This window comes from Ovis aries, chromosome 10 (assembly GCF_016772045.2).
Source record: "Ovis aries strain OAR_USU_Benz2616 breed Rambouillet chromosome 10, ARS-UI_Ramb_v3.0, whole genome shotgun sequence".
In the NCBI taxonomy this organism is placed as follows: domain Eukaryota; kingdom Metazoa; phylum Chordata; class Mammalia; order Artiodactyla; family Bovidae; genus Ovis; species Ovis aries.
This window is the reverse complement of record NC_056063.1, coordinates 81,618,961-81,645,740: the sequence shown is the minus strand read 5'-3', so window position 1 is coordinate 81,645,740 and position 26,780 is coordinate 81,618,961. Positions and strand designations below refer to the sequence as shown.

At 44.5% G+C, this 26,780-nt stretch overlaps 1 protein-coding gene across 1 annotated transcript in view; it reads left to right on the top strand.

The window, feature by feature from the left end:
* Window positions 1-25,143, top strand: part of EFNB2 (ephrin B2) — a 49,084-nt gene extending 23,941 nt beyond the window's left edge. Inside the window, exons 2-5 of the mRNA XM_004012234.6 lie at window positions 1,297-1,580; window positions 18,255-18,347; window positions 19,082-19,195; window positions 21,401-25,143. Of these exons, the coding sequence (XP_004012283.1) occupies window positions 1,297-1,580; window positions 18,255-18,347; window positions 19,082-19,195; window positions 21,401-21,789 (880 nt within the window). The 3' untranslated portion in view covers window positions 21,790-25,143. The remainder of the gene's footprint in view (window positions 1-1,296; window positions 1,581-18,254; window positions 18,348-19,081; window positions 19,196-21,400) is intronic.
* The last annotated feature ends 1,637 nt before the right edge of the window (window positions 25,144-26,780 follow it).

The window sequence follows — 26,780 nt, the reverse complement described above, 5'->3', positions numbered from 1 at the left end:
AGAACGGGGAGGAGGGAGGCTGTTAGCGGTGAGCATTGTGGGGATAGTGTATCAGGAGTTTGGGTTCTAAAGATCTGCACCTAAGAATTAATTGAAGCAAATATATCTCAAGGGAGGGGGAAAATGGTTTGTGGGGCCAGGACAGTAGATGCTGTCCTCCTGAGCTGGGGACTTTTCATCTTGCAGCTGAATCAATACTCCAACTAATTATTTCTGGTTGACTTTTTATGGGTTTGTAAGACGTTTCTTTTGTTCAGGGTAATAAAGGAGCCATTGTTGGATCAGTGACTGACTAATTATGATAAGTAATTTGAAACATTCTTGATGAAACTTGTCTGTTAATTAGCATCAACAGCAAATGGAAACTAACAGGACAACAAAGTCTTACTGCATCCACCATTCCCTGGGATTGATGCGGTCTTTCTGCGGCATGCCCAATAAATGGAGGCTGCCGATGGTTAAAAAATAACAAACAGGTGGGAAGGTCTGAGTCACCATCAAGGAAAAGGCATTGTGAAGTTACACAAAGGAGCACTGAAATATTACAAGTGAGGGGGTGGGAGAGGACTATCGGCAGGGTGACTTGATCCTGCTGGGTAAAGATAGGAGTGTGGTTTCTTTCTGGTGTTTTTTTTTTTTTTTTCTTTAAAGCTTAGTTCCTAAATACACGCATCCCGTGCTGATCTGAACTCAGGGAGTTGTCGTTCAGTCGCTCAGTGGTGTCCCACTCTCTGTGCATGCGAGGCCTCCCTGTGCATCACCATCTCCCGAGTTCACTCAAACTCACGTCCATTGAGCCAGTGATGCCATCCAACCATCTCATCCTCTGTTGGCCCCTTCTCCTTCTGCCCTCAATCTTTCCCAGCATCAGGGTCTTTTCCAATGAGTCTGCTCTCCACATCAGGTGGCCTAAGTATTGGAGCTTCCGCATCAGTCCTTTCAATGATATTCAGGGTTGATTTCCTTTAGGATGGACTGGTTGGATCTCCTTGCAGTCCAAAGGACTCTCAAGAGCCTTCTCCAGCACCACAGTTTGAAAGCATCAATTCTTCGGCACTCAGCCTTCTTTGCGGTCCAACTCTCACATCCATACATGACTGCTGGAAAAGCTATAGCCTTGACTATACAGACTTTTGTCAGCAAAGTGAACTCAGATACTGTTGATCAATAAAAGTGTGGAACTATGAAATTGCAGTTTGGAATTCTTGATGTTGTCTGACTATGTTGTCACTATCATTAACACGGTTAATTTTTTTTAAAATAAACTCAATGGTACCTTTTCTTTTATGCTTTTAGATTTCTACCTGGACAAGGACTGGTACTATACCCACAGATAGGAGACAAATTGGATATTATTTGCCCCAAGGTGGACTCTAAAACTGTTGGCCAGTATGAATATTATAAAGTTTATATGGTGGACAAAGACCAAGCAGACAGATGCACTATTAAGAAGGAAAATACCCCTCTTCTCAACTGTGCCAGACCAGATCAAGATGTAAAGTTCACTATCAAGTTCCAAGAATTCAGCCCTAACCTCTGGGGTCTAGAATTTCAGAAGAACAGAGATTATTACATTATATGTAAGTATAATTCTATTCACTTATTTTATAGAAATTAGGATAAGCTAAATAGGTTTGTATCCATTTTTGTTTCCTTAAAATTATTACTGTGGCAAATAATTTGGTGGGAATCTTTGCTGAAAATTGTCCATTTTTTTTAAAGAAGCCTTAATTGAATGAAGGACCCTGTATTAGTAATACTCATTAATATAAATACCTAAAGAGAAAGAGCCTCCTAGAATTTTTGTAGCATTGAAATAACTGGATATATTTGAATATGCTCAGCATCTCTACTGACAAAACCATTTTTAAGAAACATTGGTGAGATTTTGATAGGTGAATCTTGTGCGATGACTTTATCTTCATCCATCCATCCATCCATCCATCCATCCATTCATTTAGTATTTACTCTGTGCCAGAAACTGTGCATCAGTGCTAGGGGGTTCAGCAGTGAGCAAGATGGTAAAATGGTACCCATTCCTCAGGGAGCGTGTAGGTCAAAGGATGGAGTTCTAGGCAACCACTGTCGTACACGGGCAGGCTGAAACCAAATTTGGGAAAATAAGAATAAAGTTAGGTTTGTTTGATGAATTTCTTTTTTTTCTCCCCATATAATTAATTTGACACATCCTGTGTACCTTTTGGGTTCTATCTGAGCTACTGCTGTTCACTCCTGAGGCTGTGAAATCCAGTGAGGCAGGCTGCGTCTACTAGGTGCAGGAGTTAGGGTTGTTCCAGGCCCAGGCTATGTCAGAGCCCAGTCTGGGTGCCTAGGACAGCTGTACAGTCCTCTTCCTTGGTTTCTTTGGGAGTCTCCACTCGTCATGGTGGGCTCCAGTTTGTCAGGGGCGCTGAGCTGCTGTCTACTGGGAGACCGTCTCTGGGGGATCAGACTGAAACTCTCTTGACTGCTGTTGAGAAACTGTAAAATCAACAATTCATTGACTACGTATTAAGTACTCAATATTGTTTTCTGTTTTTTTATTACAGTCATTAGTAATTAAAACAAAGGCGGTCATAACCAGCTAATCCTTGTCCTTTGCTGTGAACCTGAAATGCCACAGCGACAGAAAGCCTATTTTTAAACCAGCGTGATGCACAGAGAGTGGCTGAGGGAGAATAAGTAACAAAGAAAAAGGGAAAGTGGTGAATTGCAGATTTAAAAGCAGAGTGCTCATACAATGAAAGGAAAAGTGTTTTTGAGGGATGGGACAAGCAGATGGGGTGGTAATATGTATGAAATAAGAGGGAAATCTTTGAAAATATAAAATAGTCATTAGGTAAAATAAATGGAAATCTTAAGCTTTTGGAAGTCCAACAGTGTCTTTTAAAAAAAAAGACTTTTAAAAATAAGATTTCTTGTTGTTGTTTAGTCACTAAGTCATGTCTGACTCTTTTGCAACCGCATGAACTATAGCTCTCCAGGCTCCTCTGTCCATGGAATTTCCCAGGCAGGACTATTGGAGTGGGTTGCCGCTTCTTTCTCCCAGGGATCTACTGCAGGCGGATTCTTTACCTCTGAGCCACCAGGGAAGCCTGACAATGCTAGTAGGCACCTTCTAGCTGGATGCAAAGATTTGGAGTTAAACTCAGGTACTATACATTGTCGGGCTGCACCTTCCGGAGAAGGCAATGGCACCCCACTCCAGTACTCTTGCCTGGAAAATCCCATGGATGGAGGAGCCTGGAAGGCTGCAGTCCATGGGGTCCCTGAGGGTCGGACACAACTGAGCAACTTCACTTTCACACATTGGAGAAGGCAGTGGCAACCCACTCCAGTGTTCTTGCCTGGAGAATCCCAGGGATGGCGGAGCCTGGTGGGCTGCCATCTATGGGGTCGCACAGAGTCGGACACGACTGAAGCGACTTAGCAGCAGCAGCTAGAGTATTAGTCCAGTCAGCATCATTACTGTATCCTGGTTTCCTTCCACGGGTAGGAAGAAGGGAAGTGACACTTGGGAGCAGTTGTTTATAACCCCCAGAGAACAGTCCGAGTTGCCAGTAGACTGAATTGGAATTGGTGTTGGGTCATTCCCTAGGCGAACTGATGCCAGGAGCCCTGAGACCTGGGTTCTAGTCCTTCTGCCTAAGCTTAATGAGAAACTTATTTTATTTCTTTGAAGTTTGATGTCTTCTGTAGGAAACGGCCTTCATTATTATTATTGTTCGTATTCTGGCTAATGGTGGAAGTCTCCAGTTCCAAACCATTTCTGGTTGGATGTGTTCATCTGGTCTAGCGTCTCTTGTCAGGGTGGCTCTTCTCCAGCTGAATGGGCAGGATCCACTGTAAACTCTTTAAAGACACTGATTTGTAGGATTAACAGGTTTGTAATACAGGCATCACATTTTTTTTTTAAGTTTTAGAAGTCAATATTAACTTTTGATTGAGAATGTATTTTTAAACCTGCCAAGTATCTGCTGAGTTCCCCTAAGAAAGGACGTGACAGGTGTTCATCCTAATTTGTTTTCTCCTAGATGATTATTTGCTTTGGTGTGGGGCAAAATGATATATCCGGGTTTTCATCATGTTGGGAACTGACTTTTTCAGGTGACCTGGGTCAGTCATTAACCTTGGGTTTAATTTGCATAATAAAATCTCCTAATCTTAAATCTTCCAAAGGTGAGGATATTGCAGCCGTTTGGTCTGGTTTTTATTACATTCTGATTCTTAATTGCCTCAAAGACAAACATTTTATATAAGCTACAGGTCTATTTTTTTAAATCATGTCTTTACATTTTTTAAAAAAAGTTTATAAAATAATTATCTGTTCCGAAGTGACCCCTTGTCAAAGGAAGCCCAGTCTCAGAAAAACACTCCAGTGAATACTAGGCAAGCATTCCTAACTGTGTCCTCAGCCTTATTTGTGTCAAATTTATGCTTGGTTTCCAATTTCGTTTTAGAAGTGATAACCCAGAAGGATTTGCTTGCTTCCAGATATCAAATTGGGAGTCATTGTCACTGATTTCTTTGGAATCGTTTAATAACTCACTTGCATTATCTCTGGGGCCTCCCTGGTGACTCAGATGGTAAAGAGTCTGCCTACAGTGCAGGAAACTGGGATTCCATCCCTGGGTCGGGAAGATCCCCCGAAAAAGGGAATGGCAACGCACTCCAGTACTCTTGCCTGGGAAATCCCATGGACAGAGGAGCCTGGTGGGCCACAGTCCATGGGGTCGGAAAGAGCCGGACTCAGCTGAACGACTTAACACTTTCACTTTGTATTCTCTCTGCCTTCCACAGCAGAGATTCAGCTTTTGTTAACCGGGGTATTTCTAGACCTAAGCACAGTATGGGCTGCATAGTTGGTGCTTAAGAGTTATTTATTTATGTATTTGTTTTTATTTTTTATCAATAGTTATTCATGAAAAGAGAATAAATAAATGGCTGAAGGATTTGAAAAGTTAAAAAAAAAGGGGGGGGGGATTAATAATTCAGAGCTGAATGAATCAGCAGTTTTGGTGTGGAGGCCTTTTGCCATATTAACCCTCACGAAGGTCCCTTGGGTTGGTCAGCCAGCCACAGCGTAAAATCTTGCAAAATACCTGCAAAGAGGTTTTCATCACACTACCAAAAACCTGTGAGTCAGAGACGGTGACAATGAATGCCCTTGTGTGGATAATTTCTAAGTGAACCATGCCCACAGCCCAGCTGTTAGGAAGAACGCCGCCCGCTCAGGGCACCTCCCAATTTACCCTTGTGTGGTTGGTACATTCTTTTACCGCAGATCCATAGCCAAGATGTGGATTTGTGGAACAGTTTAAAAGACATCATTTCTAACGATTGTTTGATTGATTAAATGCTGTTCTGTAACTCCACCCCGCTGTGTTCACAGTGGTCCTTCGGAAAGCCACCCCTCGGGAAAGTCTTCCTTGAGAAACGCTGAATGAATTTGAATGAGTCACCATTTTATAGGCCCATCATGGGTTTCATTCTCCAAAGCAAATTTTTTTAAAATGTTATCAGAGCATATAAAATTGGAAAGCTCCTCAGTCAGCTTTGCTATTTTTTAGGCAGAAGCTCCACTTCTGAGCAAAATTGCAAAATAAATTAAAATGTTTGCACACAAATATAAGGAAACACCATTCTTAAAGAATCAAAACAGAACAGCAGATTCCATTTCCTGTAGTTTTGTGGACTGTTTTCTTTTTCCTGTTTGTTTTTCTTGTTGGTTTTTGGTTTTCTTGTTTCTGGGAGTTAAGTGTAGCAAGTGGCACTAATTATACTGAATAGAGACTTCCCTGGTGGTCCAGTGGTTAGATTTTGTGCTGCCAGTGGAGGGGGTGCAGGTTCCATCCCTGGTCGGGGAACTAAGATCCCACCTGCTTAGTGGTGTGGCCAAAAGATTAAAAATATATATACAGAAATGAAAAATAAAATATGCTGAATGTACTATAAGCCCTTTCCCTAGCGAAATCATTATGGGAGGTTTCAGATGTCCTACACATAGATTTATTTTAGAATATATGCGTGGTCTCTGCAGTTGATTATAGGCTTTATTTGATAAGTTGTTTACATGATAAAGGTGGCAAAAGCTGTATTTCCCTCACGGAACATCATCAAGTTCAAGAGCATGGCAGTATGAGCCTGTCACTTATCCGACTTTGGGGCAGGGATTTAGGTCTGATACCTGGCATAGAATTGCCTTGCGTATAAACTCAAGAATTAAATGCATTTTTATTTTTAACTTAGAACTGCTGGCTTCATAGACTGGCGTGCGGCAGTCCATGGGGTCGCAAAGAGTTGGACACGACTGAGCGACTGAACTGAACTGATTGGCTGCATCGTGGAATGCTCATCGACTCTTTGCAGCCTCGTGGACTGTAGTCCTCCAGGCTCCTCTGTCTATGGGATTCTCCAGACAAGGATACTGGAGCGGGTTTCCATTTCCTTCTCCTGGGGGATCCTCCTGATCCAGGGATTGAACCTGCATCTCCTGCCTTGGCAGGCGGGTTTTTGACCACTGAGCCCCCTGGGAAAACCCAGTTGGGAGCTTGGAGTCAGGCATAGCTGGGTTCTCGAATGCCCTTCAACAAGGAACTGAACCAGTCCCTGCCTCAGGCCCCCTGTCTGTCAGCTGAGGATGATGTGCCTTGAAGTGGGGCGCTGTATGTGAAGTGCTTACCATGGTGCCCTGAGTAAGCACAGCTGGGGGTCTCTTTGGAGAGAGGCAGAGGGTGGAGGCATGCAAGAGGCAGGAGATTAAAGGCAAGCCTGTGTGCTCCTGCGAGCTGGCAGGCAGGGAGGATGCGCTCCAAAAGTGTCATTTGTTTGAAATACCATCCACAAAATGAAACTCCGGAGAATTTACAAGTTTCAGTAATGCTGCGTAACTTAATTATAAGACCTTCCCTTTTTTTTTTTGTCTTCTTGGAGTGTTATAAAAGTTCTTTTGTCCTTGGGCTTTCCTTACTGAGAAACATGCATTTATGGATCTTTTTGTTGGAGGAATTGCCCAAGCTTGTTAGCAGATCCTCTGTAAGACCCAAAAGAGACAGACTGGGCGGAGTCTTCTACACGTATAATCATCTCCCACTTAGCATCTCACCAGCCTTGCCAGGTCCGTTTCTCTATTCCCTGTTACACAAAGGAGATGCTGTGTTTTTATTGGTCATTTCCACAGCATCCCAACGTGGTATCCATGTTCTTCTAGAGAAAATGTAGGCATCTCGGTTGCCTCGTCACTGAGACGAACTGAGACCATACTTCCTTTCACTGGTCTGACCATGAGAAGCATCATTTCTGTTATTTTTAGCGTAACATAAAATCCTTTTATGACCGTGTTGGAAGCGCTCTTGTGGAGTACATCAGTAAGACTCCTTGTTCAATTTAATATGAATAAAGCTTAAATTCTTTGTAATTTCAGGAATAAAATCTCAACTTCTGCTCCACTGGAGCTTGTGCTGGGAAATGCCTGGTTTGCAGGTCTGCTGGAGTCATGGCCACTGGGGTATTTATCCCGTATCTCTTGGGGTTTAGGAGGATTAGGCTATTGTAGGTTGAGACTCTGTTCATGTTCAATGGCGTCACCTAGGCGGTAGTGACAGCTTATCTTATTTAAAGCTAGACAGAGATTGTCCTCTGAGCACCATTCCTTTTTCCCAGAATAACCTATGAACGGACAAGATGACTCTGGTCCTTAAAGCAATGGGGAGAGACTAAAAGCCTCTCATGTGAAATAAGAGTACATGAGGCGTGAAGGCAATTCCTTGGAAAAAAAAATTATTTAGGAATTGCTCAGAATAAAACTGCCATTACTGTTTCATAAATTAAACCTTAATTTCCCTAGCACCTGTATTTATAGCTTTTGCAAAGTTTACTTAGACTTGTAAATAATTGAACAGTCCTGGAGACTTTGTGGAAGCATGAGGACGCGTTTCTTTCTTAATAGCCTTTAAATATTTATCATGAAAATCAAAATTTAAAGCAAAATAAAGTACTTCAAGAAATAGCCAGGAAGCATTAGACAGACATGAAAAGATTACTTGGCAAGAACTTATTTATATCATTCTTAAGAGTCCTGGGTGTGTTCCTGACAGATTGAAACCTCAGGCTCTGGGTGTTTGATCACTTACAAGAAAGTGTTATGGCCTCACATCCTCTGTGTCACTGTGCAGTCTCAAAACACAGGTGACAGAGGAATTTTTATCACCGTGAGAAAACAGAAACTTAGGATGTGTGAGTAGGTTAGTACAGTTCACACGGGCATGGGGTGTCAGGGGCAAAACTGAGACCAAGGTTTTCAGACTCTTAGCCCAGCATCATTAGATGCTACCGGTGCTCCTTGGGGTTGTCAGGCACATACCTGTGTACAGATGGAGAGGAAAGACAGTCTACAGCCAGAGCGCCCTACATACTGGGACACACATGTCACATACATGGTGGCAGCAGAGACAGCATATATTCATACAGAGTGCATGCATGGCAGTAGCAGGCATGGATACCCAGGCCCCCAAGCATGGGTGCTCACCACGGATACCCAGGAACCTCTGCTTGGATCAGACGTGTTGGACCAGAGGTGCTGGCCTGTGTTGTGTAAATGTATAAGTACCCTCAGGCTTCCCTGGTGGCTCCGATGGTAAAGAATCTGCCTGCAGTGCAGGAGACCCGGGTTCCATCCCTGCGTTGGGAAGATCCTTGGAGAAGGGAATGGCTACCCACTCCCTATTTTCGCCTGGAGAATCCCCATGGACAGAGGAGCCTGGCGGCTATAGTCCATGAAATCGCTAAGAGTCATACACAGCTGAGCGACTAAGCGTGATCACAGTGATGGCTAACTTCAGTCATATGCCCTGAAATTGCCCTGCGAAAATGCTATAGAGCAGTAGGAAAGTAGAAAGGGCCATTGGTTAACAGTGGTTGTAGTGGCAATTTATCAGATCTTCTGAATTTTCATTTCTCTCTTTAGAGCTACTGTCAGTCAATTCCACTTCTCCAGCAAGACGGAGCTTTGTGTTTTATCAAGTACAGTTGACCCTTAAACAGCACGGACTGAACTGGTTGGATCCACTTCCGTGCAGATTTTTTCTGTAGTAACTATTCCAGCGCCTTAGGAACTGCTGTTGGTTGAATTCGAGGATATGGAAGAAGCACGGGTGTGGAGAGCCCACCGTAAACTAGACTCAGATTCCCGACTGCTTGGGGGTTGGGGCCTCTAACCCTCATGTTCAAGGGTTCAGTGTGCTTTGCCTGTCAGTGAGAAGTGGCTAATAGTAAGATTAAAAATAATGAAAAATCTCTCAAGTGTACAAAAGAGGTAATAAGAGACTTCAGATTTTCTTAGCCAAGTACAAGCGTACAGTTTGTGTGGATGGAGGGATGGATGGAGAGAGGGATGGAGGAATGGATGGAAGGATGGGTAGATGGGTGGATGGAGCAAGGGATGGATGGATGGAGGAGGGACGGAGGGGTGGAGGAATGGATGGGTGGATGGAGGAATGGCTGGATGGATGGGTGGATGGGGGGAGGGGTGGATCGGTGGATGGAGGGAGGGAGGGCTGGATGGGTGGGTGGGCAGGCAGAACCTCTGGCAGGAGCACAGTTGATCTCTTCTCAGAGGAGCCAGGCTGTGTGTCATTAAAGACCGTCCCGCTTTGCTTTTTGCCTTGGTGGAGTAACCCAGTTTCATCATTCCTGATGTTAAACCAGGAGCTGCAGGTGTTCTTTTATTGATGCAAACATGTGGAAAATGTGGCTTCTTGGAGTCTAGGACGTGTCCCCTGAATGGAATTAGGTTCACGTGTAGGGCAGATTCAGACAGGGCACTTTATCAGGGTTCCTGCTGGTCTCTAGGCGGTCAAAGCAAATAACATCATGTCCGTCTGAGCTATCATGCATTTTCTCATCTGCAGTGTTATGTTCTAAACTGTCAGCAAGCATTAATTCAGTCTCTGGTGAAGCCCTACCACCCAGAGATGAACTCTGCCTCAGATGGAAGTTTTCCACTTCAGTGCCGCGGTCTCCCAATTACTGGGTCATTAATATCATTGCCTGTGATTAGGGACGAGCAGGAGGCTTGTGGGCTGTGCCCGCCCCACCATGAACTTTTTACTCTGACCCTTCACTATCTAGAGGTTTCCACATCTCCACAAAGATATTTTAATGATGAAGACCGTTAAACACTCAGGAGTGGGCTAGAAATTGTGTGCTGGAAATAATTTGCCCAAACACACGCTTCTTCATGGCCAAAATGTTTTTATTAGATGTTATCACTCTCTCTTGACTTGGAAATCTCATTTTTATTTAAAAAAAAAATCAGAATGCCAAAGTAAAGCTAATATAGACAATAGGGCATTATGTTTTATCTTTAGAACTCTGACCTCATTCTTTTTTTAATGTGAGTTTGGTCATTCTATCGACGTGATCATCTGGCCCCCTAATTTTTTCTGAACCACAGCCGTCGCAATGAAAATCTGCAATCCTAACTAGCCACTAGGCCACCAGGCAGTTGGCACCCTATTTTTAAAATGTCATTCCTCTTTTGAAGTAGATTTTGGCCCATATTAAGGTTGACAGTCGTGTGTAGAAGGTTCTTTTACTGTTAATGATCACATTCTCTCAATTCTAAATCATTGTGACACTCTCTTAAAAGCACACTTGATGCAAAGCTTTTTCTATTTTTTAAAAAATCTTGTTGAAATTTTTGTTTTGCCTAATGAGAGAGATCCTACCTACATACATCATTATCACTTGTAGCAATAAAATTTTAGACTCTGAAAGGAATGTTTTCCCACAACAGAATTTATGAAAAATCAACAAATCAAGGTGTTGCAAGCCATATTTTGAGGAAAATAAAGTAAGCCACTCATAAAGGACCCCATGTGTTTAAGCCTGCCTCTTGTAAAAAGAGGGGACCGGTGATTTATTTCCAGGACTGTTTGATCTTTCTCAGCGAAATGTCAGAGCAGCCGTTGAGCCTGGGAGGTATTTCTGTCATCGACATCTACCTGCGATGTGTGCCCACACTTACACACACACATTCACTTCTTCTCCTTTTCCCATTTTTTCCGCTCTGGTTTTATGTGTAGTCAGCGACTGTTCAGGGCTGTCTCACCAAAGGTGACTTCGGCTTTTAGCATCTTCAGTGATTGTCCCCACCTTGGACTTTGTATATACTTCCTCATGGTGAAGGGGTTTTATGAGTAAGCTGTGATGAAATCGCTTATGCTCTGAGGGTCATATTTATTATTTTCGATTATTACGGTTCTCTCGATTGGCTGAATTCTCTCAACATCCAAGTCTCCTATGAAGTAGGAGAAATAATAACATATGTTGGCGCCTGCAGACTCAGTTCTAAGTGGTATCTTTGCATTGTCCCTCTTTCCCAAAAGAGTAATATTGGAAAAGTAATACGTCATACAATCTTCTAGTGAACACACAAGCAGAAGCAGTTGACTAAACTGTTTCAAGGTTGTTAAACATTTTTCAAAACTCTCATTACTGAGTTGTCAGTAGAATATCCTATCACTGTTCATGGTGAACATTTAAAATTGGGAAAATAAAATTATACCATTTTATTCAAGAGCATTCATTTATACTGGATACCCATATCTCTGTTGCTACATGCATGCTAAGTTGCTTCAGTCGTGTCCGACTCTTTGAGACCCCATGGACTGTAGCCCGCTAGGTTCCTCTGTCCATGGGATTTCCCAGGCAAGAATACTGGAGTGGGTTGCCATTTCCTTCTCCAAGGGATCTTCCTGACCCAGGGATCAAACCCACGTCTCATGTCTCCTGCATTGCCAGGAGGTTCTTCACCACTAGTGCTACGTGAGAAGTAGGTATCTTTACTTGTATCTTTACTTGTAGTTTAATATGGGAGGAGGGGCTAAATTGTGACTTTGGTTTTTAATTCATTTTTCCAAATCATTCTGTCTAGTGGAGAAACTAACTAAACGTGTTGTATAGAAGTCACTGGGGCTAAGCCAGTTATTACCTCCAAATGCCTGATTTACTGCTTTAAAATGTCAAAACACAGCCAGAATGATGTGGGGTTAAGTTCAAGTGACTCTTCCCATCATAACTGAAACAATGTTTCCTTGGGTGAAAAATGCACACATCCTGTGTCTTCCTTTGTATTTTTCTTCCTTCAAATCCAGACTTTTAGAAGTATCTATAAATCTTTAGTTCTAAGATCAGGCATTCTGGGATTTGAATTAATGCTGAACTTTTTTTGATACTGCACCAAGCAAAAATAGTGAGGACCTTGGAAAACCATGGTGGTGTATTTGCCACTTCTTTAACTATAAAACCACAGAGGAAAGCATATAAAAAAGAAGAAGTTAGAAGTGATTTTTTTTCATCCTCCTTTTGACACATTATACAGATGTTTTTGTTTCAAAAGTTTTTATTAATTAAAGCAAAGGGCAAGTTCCTTTTGGCATTTAGTGATTGTTAGCATTTCCATGTTTAGAACTTTTCTTCGAAGTTGGCATATTAGAGGATAACTATGATACCCAGGGCATTAAACTACACTGAGTGCTAGAAACTGAATCCCTGTGTCTTTAATATATGTTTTGAATATGCATCGTATGTTTTGAATATGAATTCATGTCAGGGTGCGAAATAGGTAGATCTTAGCTCCCTGGGTTGTATGTTCATATTAAGTAATTCCATTTTTCTCAGGCTTCTGGTTTTCAACTTATATAGCAACCCTCTGGAAGGAAACAGTAACCCCATCCACATGCCACATGCATTTTAGTGACATCGCTTTACTTTCCAAGTTTCTCGCTTGGTTTTGCTTCTTTTAGTTCCTCAGTGTGCTGGGTAATAGGCTTCAAGTCCTTCCAGTTCTTGAGCTGAGTTTCAGGAGACCCGTGTGTATAAGGGCTGCTCGAAGAAACCACACTTAGCATGGCCAGCATCAGATGACACGGCGGACTCGGACAGTGCCAGGAAGCTGATGTTGATAGAGGATTTTCACAAAATGCTCTTTGTTTCATAACCAAATAAGAGCAAATTATGTCTTGTGCAGTTTTATATGGACACAGAGTTTTTATTCTTACTAGAAAACTGAACTCTGATTTCCTGACCCTGTATGCTTATTATCTGTCTCTCTTTGGTGCATCTCTCTGATGAGAAAAGGATTTGCTTTGGGGATGTCCATCAACCCCCTCCTCCCCCCGACTCCATCCCAGCCCCATCCCAGTAAGCTACATTTTAAAATGGTCTAGGGACTTCCCTGGCGGTTCAGTGGCTAAGACTTTGTGCCTCCAATGCAGGGGCGAAGGTTTGATCCCTGGTCAAGGAACTAAGATCCCACAAGCTGAGAGGTGTGGGCATGAAAATAAATAAATAAAATAGTATGAAATGCCCTGCATAGGATATCTCGATGTTTCACTCTTTCCATCATAACTTAAGAATGACAGATGTGCTTCGTCGGGAGGTGCCCACTCTATAGAATTTCTTGGTGCTGACCTCTCTGTGCATGGGATGGACCCAAGTGTACGTCGGCACTCAGCCAGCAGTTAATGCTCCATCCACTTACCGAGGTGGAAGACTGAAATAAAAACAGCCGAGACCCAGGACTCCAGCTCACCCTCCCCCGGGTGCAGAGCCATAACCACCAAGTGAAGACACATTAGAATGTGATAGGACTTCCTCTCCGTGGGCACAGTCCAAAAACACAGCCAGAAATGCAGTATGCCTTGCCCACTGGTTCTCCTCTCTTACTCAGATCACCAGCACACTGCCTGCCTGCAGCTAGGGAGAAACTGCAGTTAAGTCCGCGTACAAATACACGGGCAGGTACAGATGTTTGCGGAGCAGTTTTCAAACGTGAAGAGAACTTTTAGGCAATATGAACTCAGGGTATTTCCCCCCCTCCTCCGCTGAGCCATGATCTCCACCCACTTAAAATCAGGCCCTGGGGGAACAAGCTAGAGATTTCAATACACTTGCTCAGTGCAATTAGATCCCAGAAGCAAAAGCTTTTAAAAGCAGGCTATAAAATGCCCATGTATCTTTATGAACCTTCCTTTCTAACTAGATAGAGATACTCTTCTGATAATTTTTGATTTGATAAAATCTAGTTTTTCTCTGAGTAAAGGGGGGAAAAAAATTCTGGGCACTAAAAGCTTAGATATAACAATGTTATTTTTTCTCTGTAAATGATTAAGTGCAATTTCATCCATTTAGTACAGTCATACTATGATTGTGGTGGCATTAGATGATGCTGATTGAGAGATGCAAAGAAAAATTAAGTAGAATGAGGTTCGCAATTTATTTTTACCGTCTCCCAGTTAACAATTTCCAATACATTCAAATCAACAGTAAGAATAATTGCAAAACTGTCTCCGGAAGTAGAAGTAGATTTTACTCCCAAATATTAGCACTTTCTTGTTGTATTTCAAAGTCAGCCACTAAGCTTTTTAAAGCTTGTTGGTGACTAGCTGTTGCAGCAGAAATCAGAGTATTAATCTTGAGGCTTTATTTCAGAGTTCATGGCCAATAATAAGGTGTCATCAGGTCAGAAGACTTTCAGCTGTGCCGTTTCTCAAGGTGGGGGTGGAGGGAGGGCAGGGGACACCTCTAGATTAGGACCAGAAGCCCTGCATTCCTTGATAAGAAGGTCGTGAGGAAGACAGACATTAGTTTTTACTGTGAGATTAAATATAAAATAAGTTGAAGTTACTCTTGAGTTATTTTATAACTGAACTTGCTGTGAAGTTTACCTTCTGAAGTTTCCACTGGTACTCACATCTTAAAACGGGGGTTTTTCCCAGACAGCTTACATCTTTCCTAACTCAGGGCAAAAATCCTTTCGTGGTGGAACATATAACTGTATTTTTTTTTTTTTGGACCGAGCTGCATGGTTTGTGGGATCTTAGTTCGCTGACCAGGGATTGAACTCGGGGCCTCATCAAGGAGAACGCCAAGTCCTAACCACTGGACTGCCCGGCCCTCTTAACTGTATTTTAAAGTTTAGCCCCTTCTATTCACTTTTTTAAGTTTTTATTGGAGTACAGTTGCTTTACAGTGTTGTGTTAGTCTCTGCCGTACAGCAGAGCAAATCAGCGATACATACACATATGTCCCCTCTTGTTTGGATTTCCTTCCCATCTAGGTCACCACAGAGCTCTGAGTATAGAGTCCCCTGGGCTGTACAGTGGAGTGTCAGTAGCGTGTATGTACAGCTCAGGGAGCGCTGCTCAGTGTTACGCGCGCGGCAGCCTGGATGGGAGGTGAATTTGGGGAGAATGGATGCCTGTAAGGCTGAGTCCCTTCGCACTTCACCTGAAGCTACCACAACATTGTTAATCGGCTATACTCCGACACAAAATGAAAAGTTAAAGATAAGCAACAGGGTATATGTATCAATTCCGGTCTCCTAATTCATCCCACCCACCCCCCACTTCGCACCCTTTTGAACACCCAAGTATTGGGATGCTAAAACAAACATTAGGAATGAAATTTTCAGTATCTTCTAGTAACTTTGCGATTTCCAAGTGGACTTAGAGGGAAGGGATGCAGAGCCTAGAGTGGAGAGAAGGCCCTTCCGCAGTCACAGCCTGCTGCTCCTGGGCCCCCTCCACCCTCATCCCAGCCCCCACCCCAGCAGTGGCCTCGGCCTCAAGAGCTCAGCCAGAGCTGCATCTTCAGGTTTCCTTCTGGGACTCTCCAGCGCTTGAGGGTTGCTTTTTTCCCTTCCCCAAGGAATGAAAAAACGTCCACAGTTGGAGATGCAAAGCGGTCTTCTCCCACGGCACAGGAAAGGCACTGACCTATAAATTAAAATCAAAAGGAAAGTCACTCGAATTACGGGCACCCCTCCTGCTTCCAAACTGACAAAGTGGAAGTCGGCTGTAGTTTCTGCCTCTGCAGATGCAGTTCTGAATGTTATTCACCAGTGACTGTTCTCTGCTGTGACTTGGCTATCCTTTCTTGTATTTCTTTATTTTTTACTTTTAGACCTGAATCTTTGATCTTTTTACATCAAGGTTAAAATAAATAAATCTATATTCCTTCCCCTTACCTGGTTGGTTTTTTATTCTTCTGTGTATCAACCTTCAAATCTTATTTTTATCATTCGTCAGCTCCATGTTAAAGTTTTAGCAAGAAACACTTAGTCATTGAACTTTGCATTGGGGTGCATTTATGTGTGTATAAATTAGAAAAGATGGGAATTCCACTTCAGTTAAGTAACTAAACCTTTGAGACTGTCAGCCAGATAAAGACATCAGCTTTTCACCATTTTTTCTGTATAAAAACATATCCTAAATTTTGAGAAAACTCAAGTGACAATTATAGTACTGCTCTGATATTGTTCAGAAAGAGTGCCTGCTCACACTTAACCATACTCTTCTAGGCCTGTGGGAGGAAAAGATACTTTGAAACTTAAGCCCAGGTTTGGAAAAAACAAAAGGGAAATAAGACAGAAAATGGAAAGAAAAAAATAAAATTTTTTTAGAGTCCCCAAAGCATGCAAGCTTCTTAGGTATTTATTCTAACTTATCTGCCAAACATTTTCTCAGACATCTATAAGAGGGTACTATCTACTTTTTACTCTTAAAAAAAAAAAATTATGATGGCAATTTTTGTCCAGTTTCCCAGGAGAAACTCAGTATCAGCAAGAACAGAAGACTAAGATATGATTGTAAGCTTGGACTTGAAGGAAGCACTCAGATAAGCAAAGAGATATTTATACACACAAGAGGCAGCCATTGTTGTTAAGGAAAACAGTGAAAGTAAAGTCAGTAACTTGAGAACACAAAAACAAGTCAACTCAGGCCTTGTTTTCCAGCTCAGGTAATTATCCACAGCATACATATTTCCATGCACACCTATCCAGATTTGTCTACTGCCCTGCCGTTTGGGAAACAAACAGCCCATTAACAGAATGTCTTTGGATGTATTTTTATCAGAAAGTCTGTCCCATTTTCAGTGCTTTTAAAAGTATAGAGTTAGTAGGCACGACTTTGGTAATTAGAGAAGGGAGACTACTATGAGGGTCCAGTGGTTAGGGATCCGGCTTGCCGTAGGGGCCACAGGTTTGATCCTTGGTCAGGGAACTAAGATCCAGAATGCCACACAGCATGACCAAAAAGGCAGGGGGGCGGGGGGGGGAGAGAAAAAAAAATAATAGAGAAAGATTTATACGGCAGAATTGGATGTGAAACACTTATGTTCCCTGCCCCTTGAACTGTGGAGGAATAGAAATGTCTAAACGTCCACTTCCTTTTCTCATCTGGAACTTGACCTGTAATTTAAATCCTGTCCCTCAGCAAGTTAGCTAGCAGCCTGTCTTTTTGCGGCTTTAGTTACAATGCTCTTCAGAGAACTCACTGTCCTAAAGAGATAGACCTTTGTCTTCAAATAGAGTAGGGCATGGACTGCTGGGGAAAAAAAAAAGACACTGAGAGTGGTTAAACATCCTGCCTTCCCCCTCCTCCTCAAGGTGGAAAGGTAACCGAGGTGGTGGACCTGGACCAAGTCCTTGCCTTACGTCCCGGGCTGCCCCGGGCGACTCACAGAGCAGTGGGCACGTGTCTGTGAGTGGGCACGTCGCTCTGTCCACCCAGAGTTCTGTGCCAGGGAGTCTGGTTGATGAGTCTGACCAAGGTCGATGGTGGTGGTAATAGCGCATCCATTCATTCGAGACGAGTACAAAATGATGGAGGAGGAAAACTCCAGAGCTGGAAGACGTGAATTCTAGTACAACCTCTTAAGCTCCAGAAAGGCTGGGGAAAGAAAACGGGGCGTGGGAGTCTCCTCTCTGAGTGTTTATAGAACTTGGACGCTTGACAATCAGGGAGCATCAAGGTAATTGTTCTTGAGGCAGGAAATCAGTAGTAGAGGAAGCAGGTGCTGGGTGATGATTACCACATTTTGAAATTACCGTATTTACTGTACTGCTCTTTGGAGGCTGAACTCCAAAATGGTCAGCTTTTGGAAGATGCCGTTCCTTTTATCTACAGACTCAGACGAAATCCGTTGATTATAAAGGGAGGAGAAAGCGCTTAAGTCCATTGGAAACCAGAGGTCATACATGCGGCAGTGTGGACGACATCCATCGCTCTTTGTTTCCGTATTTTTTCGTTTTGCCTTTCAGCATCCCATACTTTCAGCAAACCTGTGACTAAGAGTGAATTCTTATTTTCCGAATTGTTTTCAGACATTTCATGTTCATGTAAACTTGGCTTATTGATTTCCTGATTTTTTCTTTATTTTTTTGTTTTGTCCATTTTATTTTTGATCAGCTACATCAAATGGGTCTTTGGAGGGCCTGGATAACCAGGAGGGAGGGGTGTGCCAGACAAGAGCCATGAAGATCCTCATGAAAGTTGGACAAGGTAAAAAACCGTCTGCTGATTCACGGAGCCTCTGATCTGGTTGGGCCCCCAGCTAGTATGGCTGCCCCCAGGGCTGCGCACACGCGCCTCCTCTCACTCTTCAGCTTAGTTTCCAAAGCAAACCTTTCTGTGCACCTCGAGCCACTGACCGACTTCCTTAAGTTGATGCAGCCCATTTCTTTTTACTGGAGACACTTCTAAAAGTTGAGGTCAGCCATGTTCAGTGTCTATGGCCATGTCTGTATCTGCAGATAGATTTTTCCTTCTTCAAGGCAAAACACCCCCTTTGGTTCACAATTAAAATACCCAGAATGCAAACTAAAGTTTCTGCCATTTTGCCCATTTCTGCCTCTTGACTATGGAAGACTTGTGTTCACTGAGCCTTTTCACACAGAGATGACCTCTTGTGCAGAGAGAATTATTCTTCTAATTAGAAATTGGGGTAGTAGTCAGTCAACTCGCACAGTTAAATTAAAATGTCATCTGCAATGTTCTGCCTGCCAAATGCAAGAATCCCTGTAGTTTCCACAGATGGCCTCACTAGCTAAACCTCTGAAATAACTAGTAGAACTGTTGTGCTTTCAAAGGAAAATTATATTCTTGCATCTTACTGTACTTTGCATAAAGAATCTTACGTTCATTGCTATTCGTGCCTCTTGAGATTTAGATCCAGCTCCTAAAGGTAGATCCCATCAGATCTCTGTGCTGTAAGTAACTGCCTGTTTTCCATATAGATGCAAGTTCCGCTGGGTCAACCAGGCATAATGATCCAACGAGGAGGCCAGAATTCGAAGCTGGTACAAATGGAAGAAGTTCAACAACAAGTCCCTTTGTCAAACCAAATTCAGGTACAGCAGTGTGACTTGTGTGTGACTAGTCTGTGTGTATCACTGTTACTGTGTACCACACTTAACTGTGTTGCACACAGCGGGGACTATCAGAGTGCAGGTGCTTCTGCCCCAGAACGTGAACTTGTACTTCCTGAAGCCAGTAATCTTCCCTCTCAGTTCAGTTCAGTCGCTCAGTCGTGTCCGACTCTTTGCGACCCCATGAATCGCAGCGCACCAGGCCTCCCTGTCCATCACCATTACCCAATCAGAATAAAATAATTCACTCCCACAAAAGTCTTAGCTTCAAGAGAGCAGAATCCATCAAATCTAAGTGCCAATTATTAGCACTGCTCTTTCAGATCAAAGTTATTTTCATTGGCTGACACTTTATCATGCTGGTTGCAACACTAGCTTCAAGCCGGTGTTAATGTATATATAATTAAGGCTCTAATGCCTCATCTAATTATATCTAATCCACAGAGAGCCTGATTGATCCTCTTCTACATTTAAGGTGGTAACGCCTTAAAATATTGCACAATGCTACATTTTCCAGGTGGTTTCATAAATTTTTTTTTTCCACGAATTCAGTGTAAAATGAGATATTAAAGGGAGTCCTGGCAAAAGTTTAGAATACTGGATAAAACTGTTGTGTAACTTCGCTTTTTTAGCAGTCTTTGAGCAAATAGCTATGTGTTTGTTACCACTGGAATGAACTTGTTATGTGGTGGTCGCTGAGCAGACGTCAGATCTGAACGCCTGGTTGGTAGTCGCACGAATTTAGCATCTGTAGCAGTATTCCATCTCTTTCCAAGCGTCAAGGAGGGAAGTTGTTATTTCTAACTTTCAATGACAAGATGTGTCAAATTCTTATGACAAACTGATAAATGGATAATATAATGATGCCAGGCAGTTTTTTAGTGCTTAACATTTGGGTTGGCAGTCTGTTCCGTGTGAGAGTTTCTACTGCCTTCCAGATATATTTTAAGTGTAAATCAAGTAATACAAACTAGTTACGGGTTGAACGTTTTCCCAGGCCCCATCCCTCTTCGCAAGCGCTCCCGCCATTCTGCGGGTAGGCGGGGCTTGTCCTTAATGACAGGGGGTTTGGAGATTCCCAGGAAGCCTTCCGAGCCAGAAGGCGGTCCAAGAGCTGTACCGCCTGAGCGGCAGACGCTGACCTGAAGGCCTGGCCACTTCCTTTCCTGCGCCCTTTGGTGGCTGCAGGCTGGCTGACCTGGGTTGAGACGTGGGGCAAGATCAAGGGCTGCCTGTCACAGCCCGTTCTCGCAGCTGATGGACGATGATGTATGGAGGGGAAATGAAGCAGTCTGGGAGCAGCTTCAAAGCCCCACCTGGAGTCCCGTCTCCCCCCAGGGCTGGCTTCTGCCATTTGCATTTAGCTGTTTTTTGTTTGTTTGTTTTAACTGAAGTACAGTAGTGGCTCGCTGGTTAAAAAAAAAAAAAAAAAAAAATCTGCCTGCCAATGCAGGAGATGCAGGTTCAAGCCCTGGATCAGGAAAATCCCTTGGAGAAGGAAATGGCAACTCATTCCAGTATTCTTGCCTGGGAAATCCCGTGGACAGAGAAGCCTGGTGGGTTCCAGTCCATGGGGTCGGAAAAGACTCAGGACTTAGTGACTAAACAAAATTTACCATGTCCTGTTAGTTTCAGGTGTATAGCACAGTGATAAGCATATATGCTCTTTTCCAGATCCTTTTCCCTTATAAGTTACTACAAAATACTGAGTATCGTTCCCTGGGCGATACAGTATTGTATTGTATTGTTAGTTGCTCAGTGGTGTCTGATGCTCTGCAGCCCCATGGACTGTAGCCCACCAGGCATTCTTCAGGAAGAACACTGGAGTGGGCTACCATTTCCTTCTCCAAGGGATCTTCTGGATCCAGGGATGGAACCTGGGTCTCCTGCATTCCAGGCAGATTCTTTACCTTCTGAGCCACCAGGGAAGCCCACAGTAGGTCCCTGTTGGTTTTCTAGTTTATATATAGTAGTGGTTGGTCAATTCCGATTTTCTGATTTACCCTTGCCTGTGGCTAATAAATGAGGTGATTGCTTTACCAGAGTCTAGCTGCCAGGGAAATGCTTGGTCCCCCGCTGAGTTTTACCGCCTGGACACACTCCCCCCCATCCCCAGCAGCGCTCCAGAGCCCCCTGGGACAGAGCTGACTCTTCTGACTGTTCTTCCCACCCCCACCCTCCCCACAGGTTCCAGCACAGACGGTAGCAGCGCCGGACATTCTGGGAGCAATATCCTCGGTTCCGAAGTGGCCTTATTCGCAGGGATAGCTTCAGGATGCATCATCTTCATCGTCATCATCATCACGCTGGTGGTGCTGCTGCTCAAGTACCGCCGGCGGCACCGCAAGCACTCGCCGCAGCACACGGCCACGCTGTCGCTGAGCACACTCGCCACGCCCAAGCGCGGCGGCAACAACAACGGCTCGGAGCCCAGCGACATCATCATCCCGCTAAGGACCGCGGACAGTGTCTTCTGCCCCCACTACGAGAAGGTCAGCGGGGACTACGGGCACCCGGTGTACATAGTCCAGGAGATGCCCCCGCAGAGCCCGGCGAACATTTACTACAAGGTCTGAGCCTCGGCGGTGCCTTCGCTTCCCGGAGGAAACTTACTGTCCCCGCTGCCGCCCGCCGAGGGTCCGAGACCCCCTGTGTCTGCGACGGACTGACGCGCAGCGGGGAGCGGGGACACCCCTTCCCGGAAGAGCCCCGTAGAGTCGGACAGCTTACTAGTCTGTAGCGTTTCGGCCGCGGTGACGGAGGATGTGCCCCGGCCGTCGGAAGACTCGCGTAGAAGATGCGCGCGCGCGCCCCGCCCCTCTCCTCCTCCGGGTACCACTGGGTACCACGAGCGCGCGCCCGCAGGCCTCCGCAGGAGCCGGGAGACCGAGCGGCTGGTGGGAAGGAGCGAGAGCTGGGAGCATCCCAGGCCCCTGGGTCGCCGGGCCTGGCGGGGCCGCCCTCCGCCTCGGGCGTGGCCCCCCGACCCCCTACTCCTGAGCTGCACCCCGGACTTGTCTTGTCGCACAGACTCTGGCTGCGTGAGGCCTCGGGAGACCGCTGGCTTCTAGTCCTCACTGTTGCACACGCCCTGTCATCCAGGGCTCTGCAGGCCTTCACACGAGATTCCCCCCCACCCCACGCCACACTCGCATCACTCACGGGACATTAACGTTGGGCGTCTCCTACCCCATCCTTTTGCAACAACAGCCGCAGTGAAAGGGGCCACACGTTGATAGGAATGGCGTCTGCGGGTAAAGAAGAGCCTTCCAGCCAGATGCTCGGCTGTCAGCCCAGGAAAACGAGGAGTTTCGTGAGAAGGGGGCGTGGGGGAGACTCATAGGCTGTCTGCGAAGGCGGTTCCGTGCTGCCACCTCTGAAACAAGATTTGGGAAGGGAAAGCCCCAATTAGAGAGCACAGCACTTTGGTTTTGCTAAGATTTTTAAGAGGCAAGCAGGAGACGCAACGACACACACCGTAGATTAGGGTGCATTTGAAGGAATTCACTCTTATCAAATAGCAATGCACAGGAAAAATAAAAGAAATAAACAGTCCCTCTCTAGCCGGGTGGAACAAAGAGGCATTGTTGGTAGAGGACCAGGCTTGGAGAGAAGGGTGATTCGGGCAGGAGTTTCTTGGTACTGGCAATAGACGTACAGCTGTGAAGCTGTAGGGAAGTCTTCGGTCTGCTTTGGATGTTGTTTAAAGCGGACCCAGCTGCTATACTTATCACATTTTATTCACACAGGGAGAGCCTTTAGGAGAATAGCAGAGAGCCAAATCTGACCTAGAAGTTTAAAAAGCCAAAGGTCACACGGGCTGTAATTCCATCATCATTGACATTAATTATTAAGGCATCTTCATATCCGTAAGGAAGGTCAGATCCCCCCGCCCCCTCATCGCCCCTCCCCTGCCACCGCCCCCGCCCCGCCCCACCTCCTCATCGCGCCTCGTGACACTTTGGTTTATGGTGGTGCCGCCCTGGCCTCGGGGCGAGGGGTGGGTATTGATCGAGACTGCAGTCCCCGGTACTGTGTCAGGGAGAGGCCCACGTGGCAACCCCCCTAGGAGTCCCGAGGGCCCAAATGATGATGTCCGGCGGGGAGAAGGAAGGTAGGATGTGTTTATAATAGGTATATAGAACACAAGGGATATAAAATGAAAGAGTTTTACTAATATATATTTTACGATTGCACACAATCCACACCAGAAGATGTGAAACTCATTTGTGGCGATTAAGTGGTCTCAAACGCTCCGTGTTTTTTGTTTTTTTTTTTTTTAATTGGACTGCTACTTCTGGGAAAAACGACATTACTCCAAAAATAACAATAATGGGAGCAAACACAAAAATAACCAAGTCCTCTGAAGGCATGTCACGTCACCATAGATTAGGAAGTGCAAGCCCCAAATACCAGGAAATCAGTGTTCACTGCGTCGTGTTTTCAACAATGAGAAGATGTGCCGGCCTTTAGCTTCTGCGCTGTGTTTTCCTTGCCTCGTGGGCTGAAGTGTTCGCTAGAATCCACCGGGTCACGTCCAGGGGGCTTCGGCTGAAAGTTCAACCTGACCCCCTTCCTTCCTCTCTCCCCCCTCCCCTCGCCCCTTCCCTGCTGGGAAAAGAAGCGAGTAAACAGGAAACCTACTTTTTATGTGCTATGCAAAATAGACATCTTTAACATAGTCCCGTTACTATGGTAACACTTTGCTTTCTGAATTGGGAGGAAAAAAAAAAAAGCAACAGCATTTTAAGGTTCTCAAACCTCCAGTGAATACCTACAAAAATGAGTTGTCACAGAAATTCTTCTTTCTGCTTCCTGAACCTGAAAATGATGTTGGTCCAAAGTGCGTGTGTGTGTTTGTGTGAGTGGGTGTGTGGTATACATGTGTACATATATGTATAATATATATCGCCAGTATATATTATATATATCTATATCATATTTCTGTGAAAGGTTGCTATGGTGACCAGCCACAGTACATATGTAATTCTTTCCATCACCCTGGCCTCTCCTGTACGTGCATTCATACAAGGTTTTCTTGTAAGCCATCAAAAATTGACCTTTAGGATGGGGGAGAGGGGCAGGAAGGGGAGAAATGGGAACCAGTCTGATTTCAATGCAATTGAAGGTGTGCGTCATCAGTTGGCTACATTTTGAGTATGTGCTAAACTGTGAAAAAAATCAGATGAGTTGATGAAGAGTTGCCTGCAAGCAGTTGACAAGTAGTCTGTGCGTCTGTTTTGTGTGTGGTGCAGAATATGACAATCTACCAACTGTCCCTTTGTCTGAAGTTGGTTCAGCTTTGGAAAGTTACTGTAAATGCCTTCCTTGTATTCTCATCCCTAGTCACCTGACTTTGGAATTTGCACCATAATGTTTAAGTGAAGATGCTGTAAATAAGTTCAGATTTTACTGTATATGGATTTGGGGTGTTACAGTAGCCTTATTCACCTTTTTAATAAAAATACACATGAAAAACGAGACAGATATGGCTTTTCTTACCCAGATTGTGTACATAGAGCAATGTTGGTTTTTTATAAAGTCTAAGCAAGATGTTTTGTATAAAATCTGAATTTTGCAATGTATTTAGCTACAGCTTGTTAAACAGCAGTGTCATTCCCCTTTGCACTGTAATGAGGAAAAAAAAATGGTATAAAAGGTTGCCAAATTGCTGCATATTTGTGCCGTAATTATGTACCATGAATATTTATTTAAAATTTCGTTGTCCAATTTGTAAGTAACACAGTATTATGCTTGAGTTATAAATATTTTTTCTTTTCTTTGTTTTATTTTGATAGCCTGTCATAGGTTTTTTGATCTGCTTTAGTTCCACATTGCAGTTAGCCCCCAGCCAATGAAGTCACGTTCCAAACCTGTTTCAAACTGAATTTGTTCTTAAAAAAATAAAATATTTTTTTCCTATGGAAAAAGCGCCTTCAAAGTATTTTCCTTTTCTGCTTGTTTTCTTTTCCTTTGACTTTCTTTTTTGTTGGTTACTTTAATTTGCCTCCCATGTTTCTCTGTGATTGCAGTAACCCAAACCCTTCTGCCCATAGGCGTGCACGAGCCCATTTTTCAAACCAGGCCGTGCGCACAGCGTAAAGGTTCATCTTGCCCCACCCTGCTGCGTGAACCCCTTGGTTTCCCCGTAAAACTTCTGAACTCAAGTTTTGGTGTCAAGTTTTACATGGACTCCTCTTCATCCTGAGCAGTTTGACCTGCACAGTGTGAAAACAGACGTGAGAAGAAGAGAGACTTCTAAAAAATATTTTTGTTTATTGATTTGGCTGCGCTGGGTGTTGGTTGTGGCTCACAGGACCTTTCCTTGCAGCGTGGGGGCTCTTAGTTGACACATGTGGAATCAAGTTCCCTGACCAGGGATCGAACTGGAAATGAAATGAGCGTCACTCAGTCGTGTCCGACTCTTGCGACCCCATGGACTGTAGCCTGCCAGATTCCTCTGTCCATGGGATTCTCCAGGCAAGAATACTGGAGAGGGTTGCCATTCCCTTCTCCAGGGGATCTTCCCCACCAAGGAATTAAACTCGAGGCACTGCAGGCAGATTCTTTACTGACTGAGCTATGAGGGAAACCCATAGCTTCCCTGGAACTGGAGCCCCCTGCATTAGGAGAACAGAGTCTTAGCCGCTGGACCACCAGGAAAGTCCCAGAATAAGGACTTTTATTCCAACTTTAGTTCCAGATTGATCTGGTTTCCATTCAAACAGAGCAGTTTGCTTCCCTTTCCTTCACAAAATAATCCCAGGCGGAGGGAAAAAGTCAAAGGTTCTTTGCGAAAACGTGCCATGGATGAAAGCGAGTGTTGTGACGCCGGACTGAGGCAAGCAGTGAATTTAGCTTTAGCCATCCTTGCCACACACCTTCTGGGGAAGGTGACTGCTGCCCGAAGTGTTTTCCCCTATCTTGTGGTCTTTGAGGCCTTGGGATCGATCATCAGACCCCCACTGTGGTCATCCTTTGATTTCCGAGGGCAGAGCTGTGGTCAAGCCAAAAAGTGACTGACTGGTAACCATGAAGAGTTCAGTTCTCCTACGCACGTGCTATGCAGCACCTGAGTGTTCCGATTCTCAGTCGTGTCTGACTCTGAGTGACCCCCTGGTCTGCAGCCCACCAGGCCCTTCTGTTCATGATATTTCCCAGGCAAGAGTACTGGAGTGAGTGGCCAGGACTTCAGAACCTCACTGGAGTGAGACCCTCCAGGGGATCTTCCTTGCCCAGGAATCGAACCTGCATCTCCCACACTGGCAGGCGGGTTCTTTAGCACAGAGCCACCTCGGGAGCCCTCACTGGCTACATGAGCTCTGGTTAATCCTTACCTTAAGGAGTAAAGCCTTTTAGGTTGAGAGAGTGAGAAAGGGCCCCTGAAGTAAGGAGCCAGAAATCGTTCCAGCCCGGGGTGATTTGCCCCAGACCACGGCTGTAGCAAACAAAGAATCTGAGTGCTTCAGAAGCCCCTCAGGAGATTGTCATGAAAGTCTTGAAAGTCTGTAGCCTTGGCCCAGCAGACTTGGGCTAAAGGCATGTTTGTCGAATAAATGCTCTCTTT